Here is a 13,131-nt window from a genome sequence, read left to right as displayed (position 1 = left end):
CTTTTGCATATGGATATCCAGTTCTCCAGCATCATTATTGAGGCTATTCTTTCCTCCATTGAGTGGACTTGGAAGACTTGCCAAAAATCAAAGCGACATATATGTGAGGGTCTATTTCTGAAATCATGGAGTCCAAAGAACCACACGCTCACAGGCATGTATTAGTTTAATTACTTGATCTTCTGAGATTCACAAAAGAACATCAAGCTGTCACAGATCTTAAGAGCACACAATTGTATGCCAACAAATTAGAAACCTAGATGGAGTAGATACATTCCTAGAAACACATGAGCAAGCTACAGTGACTCTAGAAAAGATAGAAAGTCTCAACAGAGCAGTTACAAGTAAAGAGATGAAATCCACATCAAAAACCTCCAATCAGAGAATGATTTGAAAAGACAGTCAACACCATTTGCCTTTAGGAAAATGCAAATTGAAACCACAGTGAGATACCTTTTCACATCCACTAAAATGGTTGCTATTAAAAACAGAAAATAACATGTAGAGAGGATGAGGATAAATAGGAACACTCTTTCAAGGCCAGTGGCAATGTCAAATCGTGTAGTGGCTATGGAAGAGAGACTGGGGATTCCTGAGAGATCTAAGTATAGAACTACCATATGACCTGGCAATTCCACCACTAGATATATACCCTAAAGAAGTGAAAGCAGGGTCATGAAAAGATATTTGTACACCGGTGTTCATGAGGCCATTATTCAGAACTGTGAAAAGATGGAAGGAACTCAAATTATCAATCAACTAATGAATAGATAAGGAAAACATGGTACACACACACACGCATATACAGACATACAGTGCAATATTATTTAGTCATAAAAAGGAGTGGGATTGTCCCCATTATGCAAGAAAAGAAAATCTGTTAATATAATACACCATATTGACAAAAAGAAGGGAACAAAAATGATCATCTCAATTTATGTGCAAAAGGCATGAGACAAAATCCTGTTTCTTTTCCTCATAAAATCACTTAGAAAAGTAAGAATAAAAGGAAATGCCTTCTACATGAGAATGAACACTGTGGCAGTTTGAAATAATCAATGGACCTCCCAAGTGTCAATATGTTTGTAAACCCCGAAAGACATTATTTTGTAAATGGGCCTGTTCCTCTGAGTGTAACCCACTTTGATTGCCTTAGGTTCACCACAGAGGTCTTTAACTAAAATACCTGTTAAGATTTGGAATTGTCCTGAATGACCCTGCAATGACAGATACAGACCATTATATATCCTGCCAAAACCTACAGAATTGCGTGGGAGAGAATGTAAACTACAATGTAAACTATAATCCATGCTTAGTGGCAATGCTCCAAAGTGGGTTCATCAATTGCAATGAATGTGCCACACTAATGAAAGAAGTTGTTCATGAGAGGAAAAGTGGGAGGGGTGGGGAGTCGGGCATATGGGAATCCCTTATAGTTTTTTATGGAACATTTTATGTAATCTTAAGTATCTTCTAAAAATAAATGAAAAAATACTTTTAAGATTTACCTGTGAAATGTGGGCTTTGATTCAATCAAGTCAGGAGGGTGTGACTCATGTTTGAGTACCCACCCCCTTGATATAAAAGGACTCTTACTCAAGACAACACACAGGAAGAGAGAAGAAGACAAGGAAGAGAGAACTTTGTCAGTTCTGGAGCCCTGAGGAGAGATGAGTCATTTCCTGATTGTTTGCCCAGAGAGACAAGCCCTATACCAGCATAAAGCTGAGATTGGAAGAAACTGGGCCGGCAGCCTTAAGAGGAAGAAAGAAGGGGGCAGAGAACACCCACCATCTTGTCTCAACACATGGCAATTGGCTTTGGTTGGAAAGCAGCCATGAGTTGGAATCTGTATGGCCTTATAAGTGTAAGTTTTTACCAGAAATAATTACTCTTTATAAAAGCCAAAAGATTTTTGGTACTTTGCATCAGCGCCCCTTTGGCTGACTAATACAGGCATATATGAAACAAACCACTCCCAACATCATACTGAATGGTGAAAGATCGAAAGCTTTCCTTCTGAGATCTGGAGCAAAACAAGGATGCCCGCTGTCACCACTGCTCTTCAGCACTGTACTGGACATTCTAGCTAGAGCAAGCAGAGAAGAAAAATAAATCAAAGTCATCCATATTGGAAAGGAAGAAGTAACATTTTCACTATTTGCAAACCACAAGATTCCATGTATAGAAAGCCTCATAACTCCACAACAAAAATACTAGAGCAAGAAAGAAATTGAGCAAAGTGATGTCCTAGGAGATAAACACCCACAAATTTGTAATAGTTATGAACGATTGTAATGAGCGTTTCAAGGAGGAAATGAAGAAAAATATCCATTTCCAATTACAATTAAAACAAATATCTCAGAATAAATATAGCCAAGGTTGTAAAGAACTTATGTATGGGAACTACAAAACTGCAAACAGAAATCAAAGACCTAATAAAGGGAAAGACATTGCATGCTCACGGACTGGAAGGCTAAATATTGCCAAGATATCAACTCTACCAAAAACGAATGATAGATTCAATGCAATCCCAATGAAAATTGCAATAAACAGCTTTGCAGAAATGGAAGACAATCATCAAATTTATTTGGAAGGATATGCTATCCTGAAAAGTCACAACCATCATGAAAGACAGAGTTGGAGGATACACCTTTCTTGACTTGAAACTTATCACAAAGCAGCAGTGGTCATAAAAACATGGTCCTGGCATAAGAATAAATATATAGATCAATGGAATCAAAGCGAGAGTTCAGAAATTGACCTTCTCTTTTATGGCCAATTGATTTTTCCCAAGGATGCCAGGTACCCTCAATGGGGAAATAATGGTCTCTTCAATAACTGATGCTGGCAGAACTGGGCATCCATATGTAAAAGTATGATGGAGGACAACTATCTCATATCATATACAAAAATTAACTGAAACGTATAAAGACTTAAAAGAACTAGGAACATAAAACTTGTAGAAGAAAACTTAAGAAGATCTTCAGAACCATGTGTTGGGCAATATTTAGTTTTGTTTTTTAAAAATATTTTATTATTATCATTCTTATTTTAAAGATACATAGATCACACAAATTTTTGCATTAAAAAACATAAAGGTTCCCATATACTGCATTCCACACACACCCCCACTCCTTCCAATCGACAACTTCTTTCATTAGGGCGGTACATTCATTGCACTTGAAGGGCACATTCTGGAGCATTGCTACACTGCATGGATTATAGTTTATTTTGTAGTTTGCACTCACTCCCAGTCCATTCAGCGGGTTATGTCAGGTTATATTATGCCTGCATCTGTCCCCGCAATATCATTGAGGGGAACTCCCAAGTCCTGCAAATGCCCCAATATCACACCTCTTTTTCCCCCATCCCTGCCTTCGGCAACTCCCATGGCCACTGTCTTCACATCAATGAAATGATTTAATTCTTCCAATGCTAGAGTCATGACAATTCTATAGGAGAATACCAGTAAATCCATTCTATTTTATTCCTGCATCCTGAGGACCCTGGGATGGCCATGTCCACTCCAACTTTAAATCAAAAGGGGGCTTACATCCCACATGGCTGATGGATGGAATTTTCCCACTTGCATTTGTAGACTCTCTTGGTTCCCTGGTGCAGTGGTTGACTATCCTCACCTCCCTGTTAGTTGACATGGGCAGTCCAATGAACAGGAGAGTAGGTGTTACAACTCTGCTGAGGCCCAGGACCCAGCTGGCATATAGACAGTCCAGAGATTCAAGCCTCCTGAGCATACACCAAACCCAGCACCTATCACAGGTAAGGGAAAAGTGACAGAAGAAGCATGCATAGAGAGGTCACATCTGAATCCAACTCCACACTCAGGAGCACAGATTCCACTGACAAGGCCATCTGTCATGATCCAGAGCCATCTGTCATGATCATAGGACCTGGGTGTGCCTGTATCCCTCAGAAGGACCCTTCCCTGGGGTTGTACCTACTTTGGCTGTCTCTGAGATCTTGTTGAGATGAGCATAAGTGCAACCCCTCTGAAGACCTCCCAACACATTTTGAAGCCTCTTAGTCATATAAACTCATTTGTCTTTACCACTTACCCATTTTATTCAAGGTCTTTTTCTTGGTGCATCACCAGCAGGTGTTGGTAGTAATACCTCAGCCCAGAGTCATATCCCACACTGGGGGGAAGGTAATGCACTTACATACTGAGTTTGGCTTAGAGAGTGGCCACATTTGAGCAATGTGGAGGCTCTTGGGATGTAGCTCGTAGGCACCCTACAGTTTCGGCCTACTTGTAATTTAAAGCACTTAGGCCCATAAACATAGTCATCAGTATCAAGGGCCCATCACTGGACCATCCTTCTTCACTGATCTTTGCCCTTGTACTTGGGGTATTGTTGCTGCTCCAGTGGGGAGTGGGGCAGAGTTTCCCGGAATGGGAACTCAGCACTCCCTCAGTTGTTGGAAACTCTGAAGTGAGGTATCATTGATTGGGAATGCATGGGGAGGAAGGAGTTCTCCAGGGCAATGTCCTCTTAGATTTTACACCCAAAGCAAAAGCAACAAAAGAAAAATAGATACGTGAGACCTAATCAAGATTATAAACCTTTGTGCCTAAAATACCTTTATAATGAAAGCAAAATCAGTCTAATTCTACGGAAGAATATATGGGGAATTCATATATCCAATAAGGGTTTTCTATCTAGAAAATATAAAGAATCGTGAAGGTCAACATATATAGAATGAAAGACAACCCAATTAAAAAACGGACAAAGCTGCCGTCAATTGCATGGTAGAGTGGGCATCGCCATGCCAGAGTCCTCAGGATCGGGAAATGAAATTATGGCCTAGAGTGGACTTACTGGTATTCTACTATGGAATTATTGTGGCTCTAGCAATGGAAGAAATTATATCACTGATGTGGAGACAGTGGCCACTGGAGTTGCTGAAGGCAGTGAGAGGGAAAAGGAGGCATATTATGGAGGCGTTTTGGGGAATTGGAGTTGACCTGAATGATATTGCAGGCACAGATGCAGGGCATTATATATCCTGCCATAACCCACTGAAAGGACTGGGAGAGAGTGAAAACTACAATGTAAACTATAATCCATGCTGTGTAGCAATGCCCCAAAATGTATTCATCAAATGCAATAAATGTGCACCACTAATGAAAGAAGTTGTTGATGTGGGAAAATGGGGGTTGTGGGGAGTGGGGCATATGGGAATCTCCTTCATTTTTTAATGGAACGTTTTGTGTGATGTATATACCTCTGAAAAATAAACAAAATATTGCATCTGAGACTGAGTGGAATCTCTCCTGAGTTATTTATGGTAGACTGAATCAAAATTAATGTTCCTAACAGTGAAAAAAATGAAACTAAAAATATGTTTTGAAACATGGGCAAAAGTCTTGGATATGTCTCCAAAGGGTAAAAAATGGCAAGAAAGCACAAAAAAAGATGCTCCCTGTCATTGCTATGATAGATATGCAATTCAAAACCAAAATGAGATATCATAACATACCCACTAGAATGGCTCTTATTAAGAAATGGAAAATAACAAGTACTGGAGAGGATGTGGAGAAATAGGAGCACCCAGTCCTTGCTGGTGGCAAAGGAAAATGGCCACACAGCAGCAGTTGGACCTTGCAATATGGAGAAGGCATTCACTCTGAAAATTCTGTGATGACTGGTCGCCATGGTTACTTCATGATGCACATCTGCCTCACGGTTCTAACTGTCACTCTGTGCCCAGAGAGATTTGAAGTTGGTGGCAGGTGGAAAAGCTCCCAGCTTCGTTCGTACGGCTCATCGAGATGGGAAACCTCAATTGCTGCTCAAGAGGTGTGAACATACTGACCTACTTAATCTAGTTAATACCCCTCAAATTGGCTAGTTATTTTTCAACAAAATATTCTCCTCATTCTTTTCTAGTTTCTCCTCTCCAACTCATCCTACAACATTTCAGATGAGCTTTATACTTTGTCTCTTACTACTTTGTTCATATTTTAGATCCTTCTATCAAGCTGGTTGCCTTAAAATGAATCTCCCATTAGAAAAATTTAGCATTTCTTTTAATGTTCTGTACCCTTCCATCTTCTCCTCAGCTCCATGTCTGTTTTGATGCTGTTTTTCACTCAGCAAGGGCCAAGTAAATTATTCATTTCAGAATTTGGAGTTAAAATGGATGGCTAGACATCAGAAGTCAGGCATTTCATAAGACGAAGTGTACTAAAGTTGGTTTTTAACATGCTTTACCATTTCTATGCATCCTGAAATGCATACATAACTCAGTATGTTTAGGGAATCCATTGCTTCCATTCATATAACTAGTTTTCCAAGAACTTGAGTTTCTAAATGTCAGTTTATGAACCAATATGCACCTTTCCTTTTATCCTTGGGGTTTATCCAAAATTTTCATTTGACAAACTTATTTATTGATGCTTTCACTTACCCACTGCCCTCCCTAATGGTAAGTATGGGGAAAATACTGTAATTTTTTTCTCTACCACCCAATGAGCAGCATATCTTTCAACACACAGCAATAGACAGAAAAATAGGAAAATGAACTCATAGACATTGATAGATAAGCAAGTGCTTTGACACTTTCCCACACAGAGAAAAAAAGATAATGTATATAGATGAGAAGAGAAATAATATTTATGTAGTCGGTGGCCCAATAGCAGCCCAGTTCAGGTTTGGTATAACCAACATCCATAAAGAGAAGCATCACGAGTCAAGCAGTGTTCCCAGAATAATTCATGAGATGTATTCCTGATATACTGAGAGTTACTCTGTGTCTTCCCGCCTCCCACAGGTGACCCATCAGAGGAACTCCCTAATGCCAGGGCAGATGAGGAGAACCCATCTAACACAAAGGTAGGGTTGGCTTTCTGTATTTAAAATAAATGTGTTGGTTTCTTGGTTTCTTTCTTTTGCAATCAAATTCAGATTTGAAAAATTCATCACGTAGAGTATAGAATTTAGGTACTGTCTGCTTGGGGGTAAGCAGGAATGGGTAGACTCTCTTTCCAACAGACAGCTGGTGCCAGAGGGCCTTCAACATTGGTGGTGTCAGTTGGGAGACACTATGTAGAAGACCCCCTGCGTTAGTGGCATTTTTTTCTCCTTATATTAATACTTTTGTGATTGTGTGCCAAAAAGGAATAGAAGGAAATACAATCTGGGAGGGTCTGCACCTTTTCTAATGGTGTCCTCTACTTTGCTTTTTTGTTCTTTGACTTAACAGTGGATTCCCATCTGGTTTTCTACAGCAACTAAGAGAGCAAAAGACCTGTGTAAACAATACCCAGCCTAATCTGATTCTCACATGCTTTCTTTTCTTTCATTACAGGTAGCCTCAAGAACAAGAGAACAAGGTGTGTATTCTGGAATCACTGAATGGCTGAGGATAGAAAATAATAGAAATCTAGATGAATAGGTTGGCTTTCCATGATGGCTTAGGTGGGGATAATTGGGATAATTCCCAATTCCTTGTGGGAGTGAGAATTGGGGGTGGTGTGAGAGAAACTGATCTCAAGGGAAAGAACCTTGATCATGTTTCTTCAACTTTGATCATGTTTCTGGAAGCAGCTGGGTTGCCCTTGGGTAGTGTGGGTTACTATTGATTGTAGTTGAGGCATGGCAATGAGTAAGTCTGTGTTGTGTAACTGTGAATCTGAATGTGTGTGTGTCTGTGTGCTTGTATTTATTCATACTAGACAGTGTTCCTGTTTACACAGGTAAATCAACATTGTCAACTCTACCAAGAAAATAATTCCTTCTGACCAGTGCACAGTTTACATACAGTAACTTATTAAATCCTCATCACAGCCATATGTCATGCAGGTGTTTAAAATACTGACACCTCAGCTGGAATACAGAGGCACAGAGACACATGTCAACAATCTCACTAGAGCCTAAGACTTAGAGCCAAGTTCTGTACCCAAGCATGAGGCTCCAATATTGAAACTGAACGTGCATTTAGAGCTCAGACATGGGGATATCAAACAATGTACATGGGAAATTTGGACAACATTAGCATCTATGCATGTACTTGAAAGTTTTCAAGCCTACCGAGTTTTCAACCACTGCTCATCAGTATAAGATTTTGCCAGTGTCACATAACCCAGATGACCTCTCAAATTACCATACTGCTAATTTCACATGCATTTGTCCAGTCACATATCTGAGAGTTCAAAGTCACTATGTAGGGAAACAAAGACAATATCTCTTAGATTTGGGTCACTCATCATTACCTGGCCAGTATCTGATTAAAATCGGGAGATTCTTTTAGTGTATTTGCTAACATTATTGCCAGTAGCCCAAGAAATGTGCCAGTCTTGCAAGCCATGAGTTGTATGTACAGCGGAAGGTAAGAACTCAAAATTTCCCTCGGTTATTAGCCCAGGTCACCCTTATTGAACTGTCTCGTGCGCCTGGTTAGAGATCCTCTGTGCTCAACCCATGCCTATCTCCTTAATGAATTCTCCAGTGTGGGCTGCTTAGTGCCATCACAGATCAAGCACCAGCTCACTCATGAATACACACATGGAATAAAAGAGGAATTTGTTATTATGTAACATTTACATAATCTACAACTTCTATAAATATAAACAATTTTTTTAAGTTGAGAAGGAAAACACAATAGCAAAAAGAGTAGTTATCTTAAATGTTAGGATTTCAACATTTTAAATTTCAAAATTGGATTTCCTATATATCAACAGATTACTGAATAAATACACAAAATACTGTGCCCAGAATTCAATAATCCAGACCCTAAATAAACTGTAAACTTCCATAAAAGGGACAACAAATGGAGAGGCAGCATAAATGGACCTGCGGAAGGTGAAATGGTTTTAAAGGTAGTTAAGCTGTGCTTCAAAACAGACAGATGGTGTTATGGGATGCAGGTTGTGTCATAATGAACACATTACTATTTGTGCATTTGTAGATTTACCACTTGTAAGACGCTTTAGGAATCCTTAGCTGGAAATCCAAGGAATCTGCTTCTCATTTGTTCCTGAACCTTTCCATTATTTCCTTCCTTCCTTCCTCCCTTCCTTCCTCCCTCCCTTCCTTCCTTTGTCCCTCTCTCCCTCCCTCCTTCTTTCATTCCCTCCTGTAATCAGCGTTGTCACTAATGACCCACTTTCTTCTTTCTGTTTTATATCAAATATTGATTTTCTTTAGGGTTTTTTTCTCATAACAACTCACTTAAGACTTTTAAGGTGCTTCAGTGGTTATGAAGCATGACTATATAAATAAATGCTTAACTTAAATGGAAGGATTCCTTTTAACAGCCTTTTGCATTAGTGAACTGTCTATCTTCACAGAAAACATTTGCCAGATTTTGAAGTACCTCACAGAATTGATATCTTTGCATGGTTTGTTTGTAGTGTTACTTATAAGACTATACCCTGTATGACAAAAACATATTCAAAGTACAGATAGGTGTTTTCATTTCATATTTTTGCCAGGAAACAAATGCAATGAAAACTTTAACTTGAATATCTCATTCTCCAAGATATTAAAAGGCAAAAAAAAAAAAAAAAAAAAAGAACTAAAAAGTTTTGATATTTGTCTCCTGTCAAATCACCCACAGTACAGGTTCTTTTGCAGAAGGTGTCACCTATACAATACATGTCAATTGCATTGATGTATAGAAGGGATAATTGTATCCTGGATGCTCTCGGTGCCTCTTAAATGTGCCAGAATGACCTGGGTATAAAGATGAACACCAAGAATGGGTGCACACATGGAGAAACTCACCCATGATGCTGTGAGGAGGGCGCTGTTACATTCACCTGGAAAACAGTGTTCTGGTATGGATTAGAGGCATGTGCACCTGTGACCCAGCAGGCCCTGTCCTTGTTCTGTATAATCTAAGGGCCATGAATGAGGCATGAATGCGATGTCCACACAAAGGCCTGCACAGACTCATTTGCAACAGTTTGATCCTGAGCAGTCATTCAGGGAAACAATACAGTGTATAAAATGTAGAAGGAATGCACTTATTGTGCTATGTCCTAATGTGATATAATTACTTGGCATTCCAAATAGCAAATGTTGATTCACACAGCAACAGCTTGGAATTCCCACAATATTCAGATATAACATCCAGCCGTACTCAAAAGAGTTTATACTGTGTGCTTCCATTGATAGGGTGTGAAAAAGAGAGAACTCTAAATGACGGTGATCGTGGTCAGAATAGTGGTAATTGCTGGGGGCTACTGACAGGAAGTAGCAAACGTTAGGCTGCCAGGGGCTGGACACATTCTGAGTGTCGGTCAGGGTGTTCACAACACGTGTGTTTATATGAACCACCAAGCCCTGTGAAGTGCTTTTGTGTACTTCACAACCATTACAATAAGCATTCATGTTTAGAAAAAAGAAATACAAAAAGTAAGCGTGCCCACAAAGTAATCTCCAGGTCCCAGTGGCTTCCTATGTTTACCACACAATATTCATAAAGGCATAATGCCAAAGCAGAACACACTTGCAAAGAATAGATAGAGGGACACTCTCTCATCAAATCAAGAGAATCTCGATACCAAACTCCAGAAAGACAAAGATGGGAAAGGGAAATTACAGAGAACATTCTTCTGAATACACGTGCTGAAAGCGTGGAAAACGTCTGCATTTTGGACCAGAGATTGCAAAGGAAAGTACCTGGGATTTCCTGGCAGGATTTCTGTGGGACGATAGCAGAGGATGCAGGTTTCTGAGGGCAGCCTGGGAGAGGGAGTAGAAGGGAAATCCCTTAATTGATCAGAGCGTGGGACCCAAAGGAATGCAGGCCCGGGTTGCTGAGCAAATCCCTAGATGGGGATTCTAAGCTATGTCTAGGGATGGGACTCTCTCCTTCCTCACTGCTTATTCAGGCTTCACTGGTTGAAGGGAGCTAGTGCTTTGCAGAGCTGCCCTGGGCAGTTATTTGTGAAAATCCTGGGTTCTGAGCCACCATGGGAGCCAAGCTGATGACTGGTCATCAGGAGTGGTTGGCTGACCCCCAGGAAGTCTTGCACAAGGCAGCTGACAGTGTGAATAGTTTGGGGTAGGATGTCCACAAGAGTCCCTGGTCCTTCAGAGGAACTCCATTTGGGGGAACCTGAGTCATATTCTGCATCAGAGAATTAACTTTTAGGCAGACAGTAGGGTGAGGATTTGAGCCATTCTCTTCCCTGGAATCAAGTACTTGGCTGGCCTTTGTCCACGGCTCCTGGAGGGGAACTTGGAACCCCTGGAATTTGCCAAGTTGGGGTAGTGCTTACATTTCCTGACCCAAATCCTTCACTCAGCAATGTTGTGAACACAAAGGACTCATTTGGGGTTGACAGGACAGTGCACATATTCTCCAGGAGCTCTAAAGCATCACACCCATGTAGGGCTGAAAGTCAGTGTCACGCCTCCCCTGTCCTGAGCCATCAAGGCTCAGGACAAGCCACCCTCTCTGGAGGAAAGCACTAGTAGAATACTTGCTTATTCCTCCCAACTTTTAACAATTGAGCTCTTCTAAGTCTTTTATGACATATTGGGCACTTTTCTTAAGGCTTTGCTTGCAATTACTCATTCTTTCAGTTTCATAATATGCACGATTAAGTAGATCTTATTAAAGTTTTCAAATGACAGTGCTGAAAACTGAACCCAGAAAATTTACAAGCTATAACCTGGCTTGGGTGGCCTCTAAATGGTATTTGAACCCAGTTGATACTAGCACACATACTTTGGCCACTGTGCTTTGCTGCTTTCCTATGCTGTCCCATCTACATAAAGGCATCCCACATCTGTCTATTGAGTGTCTAAAGTGAACAACACAAAACTACAACATCTTTTGGAACCAAAATTAGACCCAATGGGGTCTTCTGGGAAGCTCCTTAATGAGAGGATGATAGTTTGAACTCTAAATCACTCATTAAAGATTTCCTATGCTCAACTGTCAATAACATGTCAACTGATATTTCTATTGTGCATGCATTTCCCAGGTTCATGTCTCAAGTATAAAAAAAGAAAATGTGCTACTCAATCCAAAAAGTCTACTGCCCGCCATTCCCAGTCTGTCAGACGTCGCAAAATCACCATGTGGCCAAGGAAGAGGAAGGGCCGTCAAATATCCCCAAGCAACTCTTCTTCTTTGGAAGGTACAGTGGAATTGCAATCATTGTATTGCCTCAGTAATGTTGCCTGTGGTTTATTATAGTGTCCCCTACTGAGGGAAAACCTATACAAAGGCTAAGACACCATCTTTTTTAAAATTCATGTTTGACAACTTTATTAATCGTGTTAGTAGATAGCACCACAACCACATAATGAAAGATGCACTGACAAAAGCTGGTTTGTGTTTACTGGTAAACAGCATTTCAAGGTAATGTTTGGTCATTAATCTATTTATGAACTTTAGCTGAAAGAGTTGACTTCAAAAAAGTGCTGTGAGGTTGTTATAAAAATGATATAAATAGTTAGAGGAATTTTAGATTCACATAAAAATTGTGCAGAGAGTACATAAAGTTCCTACATGTTTCCCTGCCATCCTTCCAGAGCAGACCCAGCACTGTTTCCCCTGTTGACCACTCTCATTATTATGGATGTGTGTACAATTAAAGGGACAGCACCAGTACATTGTTTTGGAGAATCATGCTTCCTGTCTACCCCTCCGTGCATTTTGACAAAGGCATATTGTCATGTAACTCCCGTGACAAAAATTCAGGTGTTTTATTGTGTCCCACAAATTACATTCAGAAATCCTTGGTAACTGTGTGTGGTGGACTCATTTGGAAATAATGTATTTGCAGATGTGATTAAGATGAGGTCTATTGAATTAAGGGTGGGTGTTAATATTCTATGACTAGAGCACTTATAAGAAGGTAAGAGACAGGAGAAAGCTGTGTGAAGATGGACCAACACTGGGAGAAGGAGGCCATGTGAAGATGGAAGAAGAGACTGGAGTTGTGCTGCCATAAGCCAGGGCACCTGGAGCCACCTGAAGCCAGAAGAGTCAAGGAATGATTCCTGGCTAGGCTCCTCAGAGAGACAGAGAGTGGTGCTACGGACACGATAATTTTGGAGTTTTTGTCCCTAGATCTGTGAGGGAATAAGTTTCTGTTCTCAACCCACCCAATTTGTGGCAATTTATTATGGAAACACTAGGAAA

At 40.3% G+C, this 13,131-nt stretch overlaps 2 protein-coding genes across 12 annotated transcripts in view; one reads left to right on the top strand and one right to left on the bottom strand.

The window, feature by feature from the left end:
* The window catches only part of LOC111765509 (protein IWS1 homolog), a 99,393-nt gene that overhangs the window by 49,101 nt on the left and 37,161 nt on the right, over positions 1–13,131 (bottom strand). The window lies entirely within an intron of this gene.
* The window catches only part of LOC131276341 (protein IWS1 homolog), a 39,186-nt gene that overhangs the window by 8,707 nt on the left and 17,348 nt on the right, over positions 1–13,131 (top strand). For 3 of the 5 annotated variants that reach the window (XM_071212443.1, XM_071212442.1, XM_058289498.1), the window contains 3 exons: positions 6,799–6,860; positions 7,336–7,360; positions 11,966–12,121. In XM_071212443.1, coding sequence (XP_071068544.1) covers positions 12,061–12,121 — 61 coding nt within the window. In that variant the 5' untranslated portion in view covers positions 6,799–6,860; positions 7,336–7,360; positions 11,966–12,060. Of the gene's footprint in view, positions 1–5,679; positions 5,826–6,798; positions 6,861–7,335; positions 7,361–11,965; positions 12,122–13,131 lie in introns of those variants that run through there. The other 2 variants (XM_058289497.2, XM_058289496.2) reach the window with 2 other exon arrangements.

The sequence above is a fragment of the Dasypus novemcinctus genome, chromosome 27 (assembly GCF_030445035.2).
Source record: "Dasypus novemcinctus isolate mDasNov1 chromosome 27, mDasNov1.1.hap2, whole genome shotgun sequence".
NCBI classification, from domain to species: domain Eukaryota; kingdom Metazoa; phylum Chordata; class Mammalia; order Cingulata; family Dasypodidae; genus Dasypus; species Dasypus novemcinctus.
Note: the sequence above shows the minus strand (reverse complement) of the source record. Positions and strands in the feature narration are given on the sequence as shown.